General features: G+C 41.2%; 1 protein-coding gene across 2 annotated transcripts in view; it reads right to left on the bottom strand.

Annotated features, from left to right (window-relative positions):
• si:dkey-215k6.1 (transmembrane protein 132C) overlaps positions 1–17,517 on the bottom strand; it is a 447,906-nt gene that overhangs the window by 188,606 nt on the left and 241,783 nt on the right. For both annotated transcript variants that reach the window (XM_039771576.1, XM_039771574.1), the window contains exon 3: positions 4,492–4,632. In XM_039771576.1, coding sequence (XP_039627510.1) covers positions 4,492–4,632 — 141 coding nt within the window. The remainder of the gene's footprint in view (positions 1–4,491; positions 4,633–17,517) is intronic.

Here is a 17,517-nt window from a genome sequence, read left to right as displayed (position 1 = left end):
GATAGACAATAAATAACAGAGACAGCATAAAAGTATAAAAACAGAATAGAAATATAAAGTGTAATTGTGCAGGTAGGTGTGTGATGGACAAGTCAAATACAGTTGTGTGAGGTAGATGGAATAAGGTGAACCATGGTTATAAACTCCAGTCAGTTATTTAGGAGTCTAATGGCCCTTGGGAAAGAAAGAGTTCTTTAGCCTGGAAGTCCTTCATTTCATACTTCTACACATCCTGCCTGAGGGTAGAAGTGTGAACAGTTTGTGTTGGGGGTGGGTGGGGTCCATTAGGATCGAGGAAGTTCTCCTATGGACTCTGCAGTTGTAGATGCTCTGCAGAGAGGACAGTGGGGTCCTGGTGATCTTCTCAGCAGTTTTTACCACTCTCTGCAGGAGTTTGCGGTCCATAGCAATAGTGTTGCCATACCACATGGTGATGCAGCTGGTCAAGATGCTCTCAACAATGCAGCTGTAAAAGTTGCTGAGAATCTTAGTCGGCATACCAAACTTCCTTAGAAAGTATAGCTTCTGCTGAGCCCTCTTGACCAGCTGTGTGGTGTTAAGTGTCCAAGTGAGGTCCTCACTGATATAGACACTTAGGTATTTAATGCTGCTCATCCTCTCCACTTCAAGCCCTCGGGTGAACAGTGGCTGGTGAGGTCTCCTCTCCTTCCTCATGTCCACTATCATCTCCTTCGTCTTGTCTGTGTTGAGGGTGAGGTTGTTGTCCTCACACCATGACGCCAGACTGTCCACCTTTCTCCTGTAAGACGCCTCATCCCCACCAGTGATGCGTCCAATCACTGCAGTGTCATCTGCGAACGTTATGATGATGTAATATTTGTGGGAGGCGACACAGTTGTGGGTGAACAGGGTGTAGTGTGGGGCTGAGGACGCTTCCCTGTGGGGTGCCTGTGTTTGTGATAATGGTGGCTAAAATCCTACTGACAGAATGGTGCCTGCCAGTCAGAAAGTCTAGGAGCCAGTCACAGAGCGTGGGGTGCAGGCCAAATGCAGAAGGTTTATGGGTGAGTTTATGGGGAATAACCGTGTTAAAGGAGGAGCTGTAATCAATAAAGAGCATCCTGATGTAGGAGTCTTTGTTCTCCAGATGGGAGAGGGAATAATGTAGTGCGGCTGCGATGGTATCTGAGGTGGACCTGTTGGGCCAGTAGGCATACTGCAGCGGGTCTGAATGTGGGCCAGCACCACTCTCTCAAAACACTTCATGATGACTGGAGTGAGTGCTACCAGCCTGTAATCATTTTTTTTTTTTTAGTAAAGGGGACAATGATTGTAGCCTTAAAGCAGGACAGAATGATAGGTTGAAGATGGAGCAGAGAACATCAGCCAACTCGTTAGCACATACTTTGAGAGCCTGCCCAGGGATGTTGTCAGGTCCAGCTGCCTTACGGGTGTTGATCTTCCTTAGTGCTTTGTTACTAAGAGACCGTTCAGGGAGGGGAGGAGGTTGTGTGGTCCAGGTGTGTGTGTGCCCCCACTCTGTGCTGTTGCCGGATGTCTCAAAGCGGGTGCAGAAAGTGTTGAGATCATCCGGTAGACTGTCTGTGGAGCCGATTGTGCTGGTGGTGGTCCTGTAGTCTGTGATGTGCTGTAGGCCCTGCCACATAGGTCCAGGGTCAGCAGTAGAATAGAAGCCCTCCAGCTTCTCTCTATACTGCGTCTTGGCAGCTGTGATGGCTTTTCTTAGTCCGTACTTCGCAGCTTTGTACCCCGTCTCAGTGCCTGATCTAAATTCAAGACAGCATGTGGCGTACCTGACTGTTTATCCAGGGCTTCTGGTTGGGGAACTTCCTGACTGGTATTGTGGGCATGATGTTGTCAAAACAGGTGTTAATGTACCCAGTCATTAGTACCCAGTATGCTAATAGAAGAGTCCTCCAGAGTGGCTGCAACCCTAAACACATCCCAGTCTTTCTGAGCAAAACAGTCCTGCAGGGTGCTCTCAGTCTCTGGGGCCCAAAGTTTAACTTGCTTAATGATAGGGTTTGTTTGTTTCAGCCTTTGTCTGTAGGCTGGGTACAAGAAGAAAGTGACATGGTCTGATTGTCCGAAGTGGGGGCAGCGTGCAGCCCTGTATGCACCGCGTATGTTGCTGTAAACATGATCTAGTGTGTTCTTCTCACAGGTGGGAATGTTCGTAAATTGCTCTGATTAAAGTTGCCACCTGCAATAAAAACAGTATCGGGATGAGCCGTCTTTAAGGCGCTGATGACATCATGGAGTTTGCTGAGCGCTGCCACGGAGTTAGCTCATGGGGGGAATGCAACCACATAAACCACACTCTAAATATTAAAAATGTACAACAAATATGTACTCAAACCTTACTCACATACACAATTCCAGACATATAGATGAGTTAAAGACACAAGAAAAAACTGAACATGTGAAAGTACAGTAAAAAGAGAGAATGAGGAGAAAACCCTTTATAGATAAGCATTAGTTTCTTATTGTCCTAAACCTGCCTGAGATGTTACTGAGGACAAACCTAAGAGAAGGAGGCCACTGGTTTGACATGCCCTTCAGTTACAATTACAGGAGGGGGCATTGTCCTGGGCATCTCATACCCAGCAAGACCACTAACAAACACTGCAGCTCTCTGGTAAGTTTGCAGTGTTTACTTGCTGCATTCTTACTTAGTGCCTTTATTTATCTTTAACCTTTAAGAGTAAAATTAGCAATGAGCATAGTGGCAATACATACAGTAAAGTAAACAAATATTTACAATAACATTTACTGACTTTAGCCTACACAAATCTCATAAACCCATATATATGTAAATAATCTAGAAATGATTTCCCCTCTTTCTTTCTTTCCTTTCTCTGTAGAAACACCAGCACACCAAAGACATTTACACTCATGATGATGCTGGTTGCAATTTTCTTGAACACACATACAGTATGTACCCCAAATTGAGAATTTTTGGATTCTAAGAGTCTTACTTGACAATACTGATCATAACCTCCATGTGTACCTCCAACTGAGGTGTGTTCCATGCCCTCATTCCATGTGGAGACACCCAGTGACAGTTCTTTCACTTATGCCTGCAGACCCCTGCGGGGATTCCTGGCTGACTAAAACACTCAAAAATGCTGAAGGGAAACTTGTGATTTGTTACAAGTGGAACTGTGAACTCTAGTAACTGCACCCTTTTCAGGCAAAAATAGAAACAAAGCCTGCGATACCTGCCATGAGGCACAGAGTGGTAAGCCTTTTGATGGACACCATGCCATCCACTGTAGATCAGATTTGATGTTCAAATGAGCTCTACTTAGGCACAAGTTACCAGTATACACTATACACTCACATCAAGAAACAGTTACATTGTCACAAAAAAGGAAGAATCATGCTGCTGAGGTGTGCGATAAATGAACCCATGTTGATGCAGCCCTTGCTATTCATATCAGGCAAACAAATATCAATGAAGCAAAAACAGTCTGAAGCACACTGCCATACACAGACAGACAGGGTGACATCTGCAAAACATGCTAAAAAGCTCAGCATGTAATCATATGAATACTGAGCATAATGTATACACTGAATGAAAGAATCTAATGAAGTAAATTTAGGTCAGGTCAGGTTAGGGAGTATGCACTGGTACAGCACATTGCCGCGCCCACCACACAACAAAACAGCTTGGTATCCTGGTTGACAGCCCTCCAGGCAGACCCGCAGTCCACACCCATCCTCCAGAAATGACCCTCTATCCGCGGCAGGCAGGTGTTACACGAGTGTCCCCTTGGCCTGGTCCAGCCACTCTGGTGGGAGAGTCAGATCACCCTCTGGTAATCGTGCCACATGGCCGTAGTGCTTTAACTGATGCTCTTTTACAATCCAGGTAATGTGCCTCATTTGGGACTCCGTGAGCAACTGCTCATTCGACACAAAGTCAATCCAATGGTACCCAATGATTCTCCAAAGAGACACACAGCAACCATATAGCAAGACAGGAAGCACCAGGACTCTTAAGACTTGGACCTTTGTCCTTTTGTAAAGATATCAGGAGTGCCACACACCCCTTACTGGTGACCTCATGACCCCCCCATGCTCTCCTCACAGGAAGAGTCACCAGAGACATAAATGTCACTGCCGAGGTAAGTAAATTTAGAGTCCCACAAATTAAAGCTCCATTGGCACTTGTGGCCAGAATATGGGTATTGCTGATTTAAAACAATCATTTCAAACTTGAAATACCGTGAATTTTCTTTCAGAAATTAATCATCTACTCCAAAAGGAGATGTGTATTTTATTAAATATAACTCGGTCCACTTTACATGTACTGTGTTTTAGTATGGTGTTTAGCACATGTGTTGGACCAATTTGGACGCTATCACTGGCAATATAACTAAAGGGCCGCAGACCCCTGAATTCCAGGTTCATGTGGCAATGCTGGATTATTGTAACATGGCATTGTGCTCACAACTTGGTGGTAAACTCAATCCTGCAACATTGTGCAATCAGTATTTTTCCTACCTGTTTCCTGAGGAGGCAGATTTCTTCTGACAGAAAAGAGAAATGGCAGAACGTCCCGTGCCCATTTCTTGTTTAACATCCCACAAACCAGCAGTGTTGGGCTTCAGACTCAGAAAATTCATACCTTCTTGAAATTTAGCTCTGCAAAGCAAGACAAGGAAAAAAAGAACATGTGAAAACTTGCATCAAACCTACAGCATCTTAACTAAAGACTCTTCTACATTGCATATATAATTTCTTTAGGCTCCTTGTTTGTTTTATTATTATTATTTTTTATTATTGTGGAAGGAAAATAAAGTATATAGAAAAAACACACACAAACACAGAGAGAGCACAGAAAATCCACACTGGCAGCGATTGACTTACATTTAAATTCTGGTCACGGGAGCTGTGAGGCAGCACTACTCCACAGTAGACCACCAGGGTGTCCTCTTTGTTGATACCCCCAGACCCCAAAAAAGGTTTGCCTATGACCTTCCACAGCTTGGTCATGAGGTTAGCCTAGGTATGCTTCTAGTGGTGCAACGGATCACTGTTGATCCGTGATCCGAACCAATTCCTGTCCACGGTTCGGTACGCACATGATTCGAAGATCCGAGAAAAAAAAGTTCCACTGTATTGTGCGCATGTCTCTCGCGCACTCTCTCAACCTCTCTCGCGCACTGAACTGCAATTAAACTTCTCTCGTGCACTAACTCAACCTCTCTCACGCATTTTCGCTCGACAGCTCGACAAACCTCCAGCATCATTTAAAAAAAAGTTTTAATCAATAATGTAACTTTCCCTGCAGCGTCAATATGCAGCACCAACAGGAGCAGACACGTCTCCTCCTCAAAAGAAGTCGGCAATGGCGGAGCTTTTTGGCGAGACCTTTGCACAGAAGGCCATGGTCAGCAAGGCTTTTGTTGACACCATCAAAGAGGAGGTGGTATCCTATGAGGCAGCAGGTGGCATTCCAGTCGATGGTGATCCACTGACTTGGTAGAAAAGCAACGAATGTAAATACCCTCACCTTGCCACAATGGCAAGACACCATCTTGCTGTGCCTGGCACTTCAGTGCCTAGCGAGAGGGTGTTCTCAACAGCAGGGGACATAGTTACAGCAAAGAGATCTACACTTTCCCCAGAAAATGTAGACATCCTCATGTGTTTGAAAAAAATGAATAAAAAATTAAAAAATTATAAGCTCAGGTCTGCTTTGCTTTCTTCTTTTTTGATGATGTGGACATAAGCTAGTTTTTATTTCTCTCTCAATGTTCAAAGTAAGAAGCAATGATGCCTTAAATTGCATTTAAAGTTGTTTTTTATTGTATCCACATTAAAGGAAATAGTTATCATGCCCTATATTGCACCTTAATTTTTATTTATATAATTGAGTGGAATGAGTCTTGAGTTGAATGTTTTTTAATGGGCAAAAAATACTTAACTAAATAAATGGAAAGTTAAATTTATCTTGCCTTTTTTTTTTTTGCTGATCCGAAAAATTGTTCCGATCCGTGACTTAAAACCGTGATCTGATCCGAACCATGAGTTTTTTGATCCATTGCACCACTATATGCTTCAATGGCTTTTCAAAAATGCCACCTGACAACTTTAATATACTGTAGTTTTGAGTTCAACCCTAATTATTGGGGCACTAGCCCTGGACATTTTTTATTTAGGGCAGTGAAAGCCACAATTTGCTTCGGCTCTGTTTCTTAGAGAGCAACGTTGGGCTTTATTCCTCAGAGGAATACACTATGCACCCAGCACTTCATGGCTTTCGCTTCTGAATAAGGGTTACTGTGTCGTATGGTTAAAGTATTACATTCAGCATTTTTTTCTAATTTTTCATGCACCACAGACAAACATGGAATTGCAAAGATTCAGCCTTTTCAATTTAATTTACTCTTGCACACCATCTCCTAGAAACAGCTATCCTCAGAAGTACATGTTTCTCATTCAGTTCACTATAAACAAAAAAATTAAAAGAGAAGCCAATCAATCACATTGCACACTCACTATTACCAGGACAAGTCAGACTGGCCAATTTGCCTGTCTTGCAAGTCTTTGCAACATGGGAAGAAATGAGCATAGTCAGAGAAAAATGCAGATAAAAATGGAGAGGATTTACAAACTTCACATCCATCCATCATCCAACCCGCTATATCCTAACTACAGGGTCACGGGGGTCTGCTGGAGCCAATCCTGGCCAACACAGGGTACAAGGCAGGAAACAAACGCCAGGCAGCCCACCGCAGAACTTCACATCCATTGTTCCCAAACCTTAATTTGGACCTACGACACAAGTGCTGAAGGGTAGCCATGCCACTGGCTATGCATTATTATTACACGTATAGCAGGAATGTGTCTGCGTATCAGTTTGTCGTTTAAGTATTTGAAGGCTTCATATAAGTAGTTCTTAAGGTTGATCAAATAGGAATATTATCAAAATTAACAATTGATGGCATTATGGATCATTTTAAAACAATTCCATGGGGTTTTAATCCAAACTATTACTGCATTATAGTTTACTTTCTTATATTTTAAGGATATGCTCACTGTTGTCATTGTAAGCACTGGACAATAAAGGTATCAAGTACAGTACTCGAGGAGTTAACAACTTCCATTTAAAGGCCAAAAGAAGACAGGGGTCGTTCTGCAAAAAACAAGTTTTGTGCTGCAATATTGAACTGTCCAGAGCCAATCTTCTTGCCTGCAGGATACAATTGCTCATAATGATATTATTGCATTCTGCTCCGTCTCCAGCAAGGGAGCTCATTCCAGTGCGTGTATTACAGACTATTACATATTCCCTGTAATCTATGTGTGCTACAGTAAACACAATAAAGCCTCACACTAATAAAAAGCCGGATGTAAATAGGTTAAAAATTACAAAGTGTCTCGCCTGTGGGAAGTGCCTGCTTACAGAACTTCCCAGGGTCAAACAAGCCTTTTGCAGGGCCTAACCAGTTATGCTCAGACCATCAGAAAATGCTGCTTGTGATATGCTGGCAGACAAAAGCAACAAATAAGTGAAGCTCAAGAGGTAGCAAACAATTCAGACGGCATCGTGAAGAAAGCCAAAGTGGATTCTGGACTACCACTAGCTATAGTAGCTAATGACCTGGGGGAAACAGGCACTCCAAATGACCAGCATGCTTTTGTCTGCTATTCTCTACCGATGGCGTCAGCTGAAAATCAATAGATAGATAGATAGATAGATAGATAGATAGATAGATAGAAAGTATATAAAATATCCCAGGTGAGTTAGGAAATGGACAGACAGACAGATGTTTAATGAGACACACTAACTAGCATACTAGTCAGCTCATGACCTAGACTGAAAACAACAAGACTCCAAACTTCAGAATTAAATAAAGGCCATGTTACATTACATGACACTTCCAGTGAGTTTCATTCATAGACAGCCTGTGATCATCCATCATGTAATATGACATACCCAGCAACTCAGTCTAACTAGTCTGTGACTCGAACAAAAGCAGATCGATCTGACTTCGACTTATTTGTGGAGTAACTACAGTAATATCTGATAGACAGATTGCACTAAACAAAAACCTCCATCTGGTGGACAATCTTACCAAATAAACTCGACAGCTGAAACTGCAGAAAGGATAAGATGTTCATTGGGAAACCATAGACACGGTGAGGAGAACTCAATACCAGAGACATACTGTACCTTCAGTCAAATGAACTGTTGACCTAATACTCGGAGAACGTTTCTTTTCGCTCATCTGTGACGATGTGCATTGGGTTACTTATTCATTCAAAGTGAACTAAACATGTTTACCTTGATATTTTCTATACATTGTATACTGGTATACTGTAGATATGTGCAAATGCTGTAGCGCATACTCAAACAACATTTATTTTTATAGCATGTTTTTATACAAATTATGTAGCTCAAAGTGCTTTACAAGATGAAGAAAGAAAAAAGTTAAAATATAAAAATAAGATTGGGCAATACTAAGTAACAAAGAAAAAAGTAAGGTCTGAGAAAAAAAAATAAACCTACTGAGGTTCTGAGGCCACAAGACCACCCAGCCCCCTCTAGACATTCTACTTAACATCAATGATCTCAACTAGTCCTCGTGGTTTACAGGCTTCACGTGGAACAATCAGACGACGACGGCCATGTGGACCTCTGGCCTTCAATTCATCAATGTAGGCACTGCATGTTGCCCTGATCAGGTGGTGGTGACAGAAAACCGTAACAGCAGAGAAAGTAGGGGTTAGTACAGATTGAGGAGCCATGATAAAATTATAATTACATGCATATACAGAATATCAGGGTCACACTAAAATGAAGCTATAAGAAAGCCATGTTAAAGTAATGTTTTTAAGCAGTTTTTTTTTTTAATGATCCACTGTATTAGCCTGGTGAATTTCTATCGGTCAGCTATTCCGGATTTTAGGTGCATAACAGCAAAAGGCCGCCTCACCACTTCTTTTAAGTTTATCACTTGAACTTATAAGCAGCCACTCATTTGGAAGATCGAAGGTTATGATTTGGAGTATAAGGTGAGAGGCATTCTGTGATTATTTAAGGCTTTGTAAACCCTAAGCAGTATTTTAAAGTCAGTTCTAAATGGCACAGGTAACCAGTGTAGTGACATCAACACTGGAGAAATGTGCTCGGATTTTCTTTTCCTGAAGGCTCTGGCTGACTGCTTCATGCTGCCCACTACTGTCTGTGTTTAAGGTTAGCTATACTGGCCCTTCCACTGCCACTGCTGTCTTAAAATTACAGAAGTGCTCTTCCATTCAGTGTCAGCCTCCTGACAAGCTTTCATTTAGGAATGCCCTTCTGCTCTTAAATGTTTGAAGCCATTATGTAAGTTTGAAAATGGTAAATGGTGATACCAGGTGGCACCAATCACAAATTGGGGAAAATATATTTAATTGTAGGACTTTAATTTATGAATAGTTGTTCACAATGTTCACATCCTAAATGATCAGACTGTGCGTCATTTTCCAAAATCATAGCCCAGTAAAATGTCCGAGACATTTCAAAACCGTACGATGTAATGAAGCCCCATTCAGCATCATCTTGTGACTTTCCTTTTGATACACACGTTTTCCAAAATGCTGTTTCGTGTGACTTAAAGCAGGGTGCCAAGCCTCATGTCACTAGTGAGAAGGATTCTTTACAAATGGAGAACACTCAAGAAAGCCATCAGTCTACCCACAAGAGAGTGTCTCCGGAAAGATCAGACATGTTATTTTTCATGAAATTTCAAAGAACCAAAAAAGTTATAGTTCATGACTCTGCTATGATAAAGAGAGACTGAACAAACATGGAAGAGTAGTCATAAAAAAGCTCCTCCTCACTGAAGAACAAAACATAGCAGCACAGCTTCATTATTCCAAGTTGCGTCTCAGAAATGCCCTTTGGAGCCAAACTACAGAAGTCTGTTCTGCATGCACAATGACACTCTTGTTGAAAAATCGAACACCGCATAAAACCAAAAGAATGTCAAGCCAAATATCAAACGATTGGGTTTGTTTGCAGTCACAGGCCCTGGGCTCTTTGCACTTGTTTAGTCCAGCTTAACATTCTGTGTACACCAGATGACTCTAAAGAGAGAGGAGGTCGTCTGTTTGACAAGTACAGGTTCGCCAAACTTGGATCATGCAACAGGACAAGCATCCTAACAGCACCAAGAAATCTACAGTACAACTGATTGGGTAGAAAAAGGGAAGAATCAAAGTTCTGGTGGGACCAAAACCAAAAAAGAGGTGCCTAGCGAGGGTACTGATTATGAAGGCACCCTTTAAGGCCTAACCCTGATGGGATCCTGAGGGTCGCTGCCTATGGTCTGAAAGAAAAAAAGCATCAGTTGGAAAACAAGCAACTAAGTTTCCAGCCCAGCTTCATAACACTTATAATCCATCATAGCAGGGAGAGAGGCAAGAAGGAATATAGCAAGTCCACCTTGGGCAGCAACTGGTGAGAAACAAAAGCAAGTAAAAGGTCATCCATTCCTCAGAGCACTGCAGTTCCAGACAGTTGTACCTTTAACTCACACACAGATGACAAGGCCTGTACCATTAAATGGCAGGAACCAAGCACGTAACCTGTTATGTGGCACTGTGTTAAACACTCAAGTTATTCACTCAGATTAATTAGCGAGGCTGCATTTTGAATTGAACCTGAGGAATGCTGCAAAAAAGACCCTCCTCTGCATTTCACAGATTTGCACAAAATGTACAACAAAAAGGGCATTAAGACGTCTAGACTACGTACAGCAATTCTTTGCATTTGGTATTTTAGTTCCTAAAGCTACTCTGGCATGTGTAGCCTTACATTATTGCTTGTAAATACTTCATCATCACATATGTTCCTATTTTAACAACTTTGCATGAAGTTTATTGTTTGAGGGTATGCTAAGGCAGAGTGTATGCACGATGGCCCACAGTGTATGTTATAGGTGAGGTCTGAAAATTGACAGGTTCATTCAAAGTCAGACCGTGTTTAGACAGGGCCCAAGTCAGCTTTTACAAGGAAGACCCAGCAACTGACACTGGACAAAGATGCATATGTTTAATAAACGCCATTGGATTAGTTTAATTCTAATTCTTTCACGGTTTCATCATATATATATTTACTTCTTTATTTTTGTAGTAACAGACACAAAATGTCATAGACACTGTGTTAACAAGATACTCTGTTGTATTTGGCAATTATAAAACTAAGTAACTTTTCTTTATACAGCATATTTCTGTAGAGAAATCTTAACCACTCTGCCCACCTGAAAAAGAATTGCAGGAACCATCTTTCTGTGGCACAGGATGACAGGGAGCTATGATGGCAGAAAAAGACACATGGCAACAACCAGTCTAAAATGAAAGCCCAGTTTAAGCAGGACATATTCACATACACCCACTCTCAGACCCCACCAACATACAGTCATCAATCAGCCTGACAGCATGCCTTTGGACTGTGGGAGAAAATCCATTAGAAACAAATTATGGAGCAAAATCTTTAGATTCCATTCACTGCTCCCCATTATTGCACATTAAATTATTGTACTATAAAAGTGAACCGTACAGAGTTTAACACTGGCGCCTTCTCTTAACCCACTCAGTTCAATTTCACAGTCACTGGTGGCCAGTGCATATTGTGCAAGTATCAGATGCAGGGCAGGCATCGGCTCCAGATGGGATACCAGACACTAGGAGTGCCTGAGGCATTAAAATAGAAACATGTTTCTAGGTACTTTAACACTAAAAGGGGCCATCTTGACATCTCTCTGCTCCCAGAACAAACAAAACAAAAGTTGTTTTAAGTGTAAAAATAACACATCATGGATGATAAACAGAGGCAGTATACAGGCTACAAATACAAAGGTACAAGTAAAATGAAATTCTGCTGTCTCACCAGTTCCACAAATAAACAAGTTTGAATTGCTATCTATCACTTTACCAAAATTTTCCAAATTTCCCCCTAGGGACAAATAAAGTTCTATCTATCACTTGACTGGGTTTTTGCAGGCAACCGTGGGAGTATGTGTACTATTGTGAATTGTAAAATAAAGCAAAGAAACAGATAAAATGCTTGGGGCACCACAGATTATCCCATTTATTGTCTGATGATGAAAAGGAAGAAGAAGATAACAAAAAAATGGTTTAAACGCCACTGGCGACATATAGGCTTCTCATGGCATGTTTAAAGAAGACCGCTTTCTGACAGGAGATACTTTCTGGCTAGCTGTCTGGTCCAGAGTGGCAATGAACTTCCTGCGGCAGTGGAACTTGTAGCAGAAGAGGCAAGGCTGAAGAGTCAAGACAGGAAGTGATGTCACTGGTCTTGCGGAGAGTTCTCCTTTCTAGGGCAAATAGAACCCGACCGTGCTAAAAGGTGGGGGGTTTTCTCCCACAGTCCAAAGGCATGCTGTCAGGCTGATTGATGACTCTATGTTGGTGGGGTCTGCACATCCAAATTCTTCCCCATAAATATGTCAGTTGGAACACAAATTCTGCCTCATGTCCAATGCTCACGGGCTTCACGGTATCTAGTAACAAACTAGACTGTGCCACCTAACTCTTGTGATATTTTTTCACCAGCATTCAGTCTGCTTCTGTGGGGTACAAAACTCTCCTCGAGGATGCAGCTACAGTATTTTTGTCACACAATATAAATGCTTTAAAATTGTGATAATCCTAAACTCATTACTGAATGAATGTTGTTGTCTTTATTCTTTAAATCAATGTCCATTCACAATGTGTGTTTTTACTGGTCAAAGGATTCAGATTCAGAATGCTGGACACATGAGTCAGTGGTAATAAACTCTGTGTCACTTCTCTTTATTATATTTGGGAGTGCGTGCCTGAATGCATGTTAAACACTGTTACACACTGATCTGCTGTTATCAGTTATGTACAGCCAGCAAAAGCGGCCCGACTCAGCTGGGAATGACCAGACAAGGAGAGACCAGAACAGCACAGCGGCTGACATCCTGCATTGCATTTCTCTGACCCACACCCAGTCACTGGATGATAAAGCAGATCATTTTCAGGTAAAACGAACTTGTTTCTCTAAGCCATGGCTAACTGCTTAGGCATCTGATGCTGCAATACAATTCAGTCTTTCATGGAATTCTGAGTGAAAGTTTTGGTAAAAGAGGAGGTGGCGGAGTGGGTTTTTATGGAAAACACCACATGGTACTCCATGTATGTTAAAATTGTCAGTGAGCACTGTTACCTGATCTGTAGTATTTAACCTCCTTGCTATTAACCCTGAGCGTGACTCAGGCTTGCAATTCTATGCAATTAAAGTTAAACTCGAGTCCTGCTTGGGGTGACGTGTAATGCTATGTTTTACAGTGTGAAACCTCTCAGGACAGTATTCTGCTTTCATTTAGTGGATGAAATAATATCATGCAGTAAAAAAGAATGTGAATATTTCTATGCTTTTTGCCACTTTTTGGTAACTCTAGGCTAACCCATCCATAATCACGAGTGAGGCAGCACCTCCAACAAAAAAACAGAATGGCAAACAAAAAGCAGTTTAAGAATGAAGTAAAACTGAACCACTGCTCAGGAAAAGCAATAGTGATGATGACACGAGTTGGTTGACTCAAAGTCAAACTGATGCATGATACGGCACTGCACAACCAAACTGCTCTGAAATGCCCAGTGAATTTGCTGCAGTAGCTCAAGGGGCATTACAATTGTGCAAATCAGGCACTCTAGACCCTCGCATGGAAGCCGAAAAAAAAAATAATAAGTGCGCAAACAAATACACTTTTACTGTGCTGATTGCAACACCAGACTCCATGATGGTGACGGTCTGTAAACATATCACACAAAGGACACGTATTAAATCTGCATCAGCACAGCAGCAGGCACTAGACATACAGTATTTGTGCTGACGTTTGGTCTTTACATGTTTCTGGTGCACAACAAATGTTTTTTTACCCTTGTTGGAATAAAAAAAATTCAAGCTTTTGGCTTGTTTGTCCTGGGTTAAACACAACGCTAAGGTTATTAATGATCAAAGGTCTTCTATTTTACCTCGGGGGGGCTCTGTGGTGTTTTTCTAATGACTTAACACTCGTCTACAAGTCCACACCAACAATGTGCTCAACGTCAGTACAACACTATTAAGGAACCCCCATCTCTGACAGGCCAAATCTCCTGTCCGTCCTCCTACTTACAAGCAGAAACTAAAGGGAGAGGAGCTACCAAGAACAGTAATTCTGTGTGTGGACTACCGGATACACTCAAAGACTCTTCATCAGATCAGCCTAAGTATGGAAGCACTGTGACGGGAGTAATGTGTGGATAACTGTGGGCCTACAGGAACAACCAACAACAACAACATTTATTTATATAGCACATTTTCATACAAAAAATACATGATGAATGGGAATATTTCATAAGAATTAATAGCTCACCAGTGATATCAAGAATACATTGAAGGATTACACCTGTGCAATTCAGGACAGCAATATGAAAACACACAAGAAATGCAGGTATGAGCACAGAAAGAAAAAGTAGCTAACTGCTGACTGAGTATAACAGCAGTAAGAATGCACACAAACTTTGACACAGATTACAGATGTTCACAGATTACAATGTAACACCTAATTCAATCTCGTCCACATTTTCTTTCCACAGTGAACTTGATACTTTCTACTCCAGTTTTGATAACTGTGACTAGCTAGCCCACCATTCAGTTGCCTGCAGCATCACGACTCGTCCTTTTCCATTTCTGCACATGAATAACAGGAGGGTTTTTAAATGGCTTAATTTTCAAAAGGCGTCTGGTTTCAATGGAATGTTGTCCTTGGTTTTAAAAACCTGTAGCAACTAATTAGCTGGCATCTAAATAACATCTTTAATATCGTGCTCAGACAATCCTGGGTCTCTGTGCCAAACAAAACTAAAGTGAACTGTCGGAATGACTATAGATCTGTAAGCCCTCCAAGTGTGATGAAGTGCTTTGAGAGACTTGAGTTAGGACATGCTAAATGTAATATTCCAGGTAGCCTGGACCACCTCCAGTTTGCATGTAATTACAACTAATCCAAAGAGCCTGCCACATCTCTTGCACTTCATACCATTGTGGTATATCTAGATAATAAACAGTACTTATTGTTTATAAGATATAGCCCATCATTTAACACTGCATATTAGCAAAGCTGACCATCACACTCCTCATCTTCAGACAACTGGACTTTAGACTTTGTAACTTGCGTGTGAGGATTGACATCTTCCACCCTGACCCACAACACAGGCATTCCTCAGGGTTGTGTGCTGAACCCCCTTTTGTACTACTTAGTTGCCTCTGATGGTGTGACCAAAGGCACGTCCAGTATCAGTAATGTCTTATCAACAACTGTGATGAGCCAGCTTACACAGAAGAGGTTTACCTGCCAGCACAACAAGCCCACCCTTAACTTCACAAACACCAAGGAGTGGCTCATTGGAAGAAGAAAGCTGACCACGGTCCTATTCACAGTGGAAGGGCAACTCTGTTGAGAGCGAGAAGCCATCATGGACTGTCACCATTCTGAAGAAAAATGGAAGTAAGAATGTACCATGTAGAGATAAAGTTGAACTTGAACTTACTTACTTATGTAGGACTTAAAAACCCGAAAACAGATGTAGTAAAAGCACAGGAAGCAGGTCCCTTGGGAGATGTCCACACTTTACATGCAATAACAGTACCATAACAGTACAAAAAGAAATAGACAGTATGTGTTTATATGATTGCCGACTGGGTGTTAATGACATACACTATTCAGACAAGGTCATGAAATTTTATAACTCATATTTTTGCATAAACTATTACTTCCATTGGTTAATGACAGCTAAGCTTGCAAAAAAGCAAGAATTCAAGGCTGGGGCATTTACATTTTGACTCTAATATTGGGATAGATAGATAGATATTTCTAGGGCAGAACGCAGTCATTGTCACATCTGCTTTGATACAGATCTGTCTTTGTGCGCACATTTTAAACTGACAGGTGTGTCACACAGCCGAGATCCTCTGAAGCTGATCTCCTCAACATTTCTGAGCCCCGTTATTAAGTGTCAGTGAACACCGGCTTTGCATCAAAACCCCTACTCAGTACTGTAACTTTGTATACATTTAAAATTTATGCTAATATTACAAAATGTAAAAGTATATATATGATGATAGCTGATGCGAAAGCTGCTCTATAAAAGAAAGATGACTGACTGATACAGTAGAAGAAAACTAAATGCAGTCTCTCGAGTAAAAATGATGTCACATATTTGCTACCTACCTACAGTATGCAGCTACCATTGTGTTGTGCCCACAAAGTACTTTTCTTGGGGGATGACATTTGAAAGCCTAGTAATTGATACTGTCAGTATCAAGTTTAATACTTTTATTATATCTTGTGTAATGCTTGATGTATTAACACATTCCCATTTACTTTTTCATTGTAGTGTTTTAGAGAAAATTGTATGTTATGTATGTAACTTATAGTTCTTGCTTTTGCCTGGCTCAAAGCACAGAACCCGCTTTAAAGTTTATTATAAATGCTATTCTCATCTCCACCAATACAGGATTGGCAGGTTTTACCTTAAGACATGCTTTTGATACTACTGTTCATTGCAGTTTACTACACTAGCTCGAGAATATAGTTGGCTAATCAGCATTGTCCACATTCCGCTTACTTCATAATCATCAAAATGTTTTTTATATTGTTAATTTCGTATTCCTGTTTGTCCTAAGATTGCGAGTAATCCAGGGTTCAGTCCGAGCACCATTCTCTTTTCTCTATTTTCTGACATAAGGAGATAGGATTTAAAAAAAATATATATTACATGTCTGTAGTGATACTGGCTCTGTCCAGTAGTGAATGCATCTTCACTCATGATCTCCCCCATCTACATCATATGATAGTTGATTGCTCTTGGGGGGCCATACTGTATGTTTTTACCCTGTTTTCCTACATATTGCTTCTCAAACCCCAACTTAAATCCTTTAGCTGAGATGCCTTTCCCATTTAAGGTTTTACTGATGTCATTACCAAGACAATCCTACAGTACACCAAGGTATCTAGACTAACACAGAGAACTCCTCACTATGAAAGAGCCTCCACCAGTAAGGTAAGTAGGACCTCGCTCATCAAAGATGTGTTTATCTGAGCAGCCTTTTACCATGGCAAACGCCTTAAAACTTTCCAGAAAAGCTTGGCACATTTCAACAACACATGAATGAAAAAACAAAACCCAAAAAAAAATTAACAGAGGAGCTGTTGAACCCTTAACAATCAGATCCAAGCATTGGTGTGCCAAGTTGCATCTCTGCCAAGGAAAGTTGTGGATTTGGAGCACAAGAATCAAAGAAATAATATTCTTATTTTAGGCATTAAAGAAAATGCAGCAGGGGTAATCCCAGCGACTTTCTGGAGAAGCCGTGGCTTTATTTTTCCAGTCTGTGCGATTTCCCTCTTGTGATTAAAAGATATCATTACCTGTGAGGCTCCTGGTAGCGTGGTTTGTAATAATCACTGATCATCAGAATGTATGCAAGCATGCCCAGAG

Source organism: Polypterus senegalus, chromosome 12, assembly GCF_016835505.1.
Source record: "Polypterus senegalus isolate Bchr_013 chromosome 12, ASM1683550v1, whole genome shotgun sequence".
NCBI classification, from domain to species: domain Eukaryota; kingdom Metazoa; phylum Chordata; class Cladistia; order Polypteriformes; family Polypteridae; genus Polypterus; species Polypterus senegalus.
Note: the sequence above shows the minus strand (reverse complement) of the source record. Positions and strands in the feature narration are given on the sequence as shown.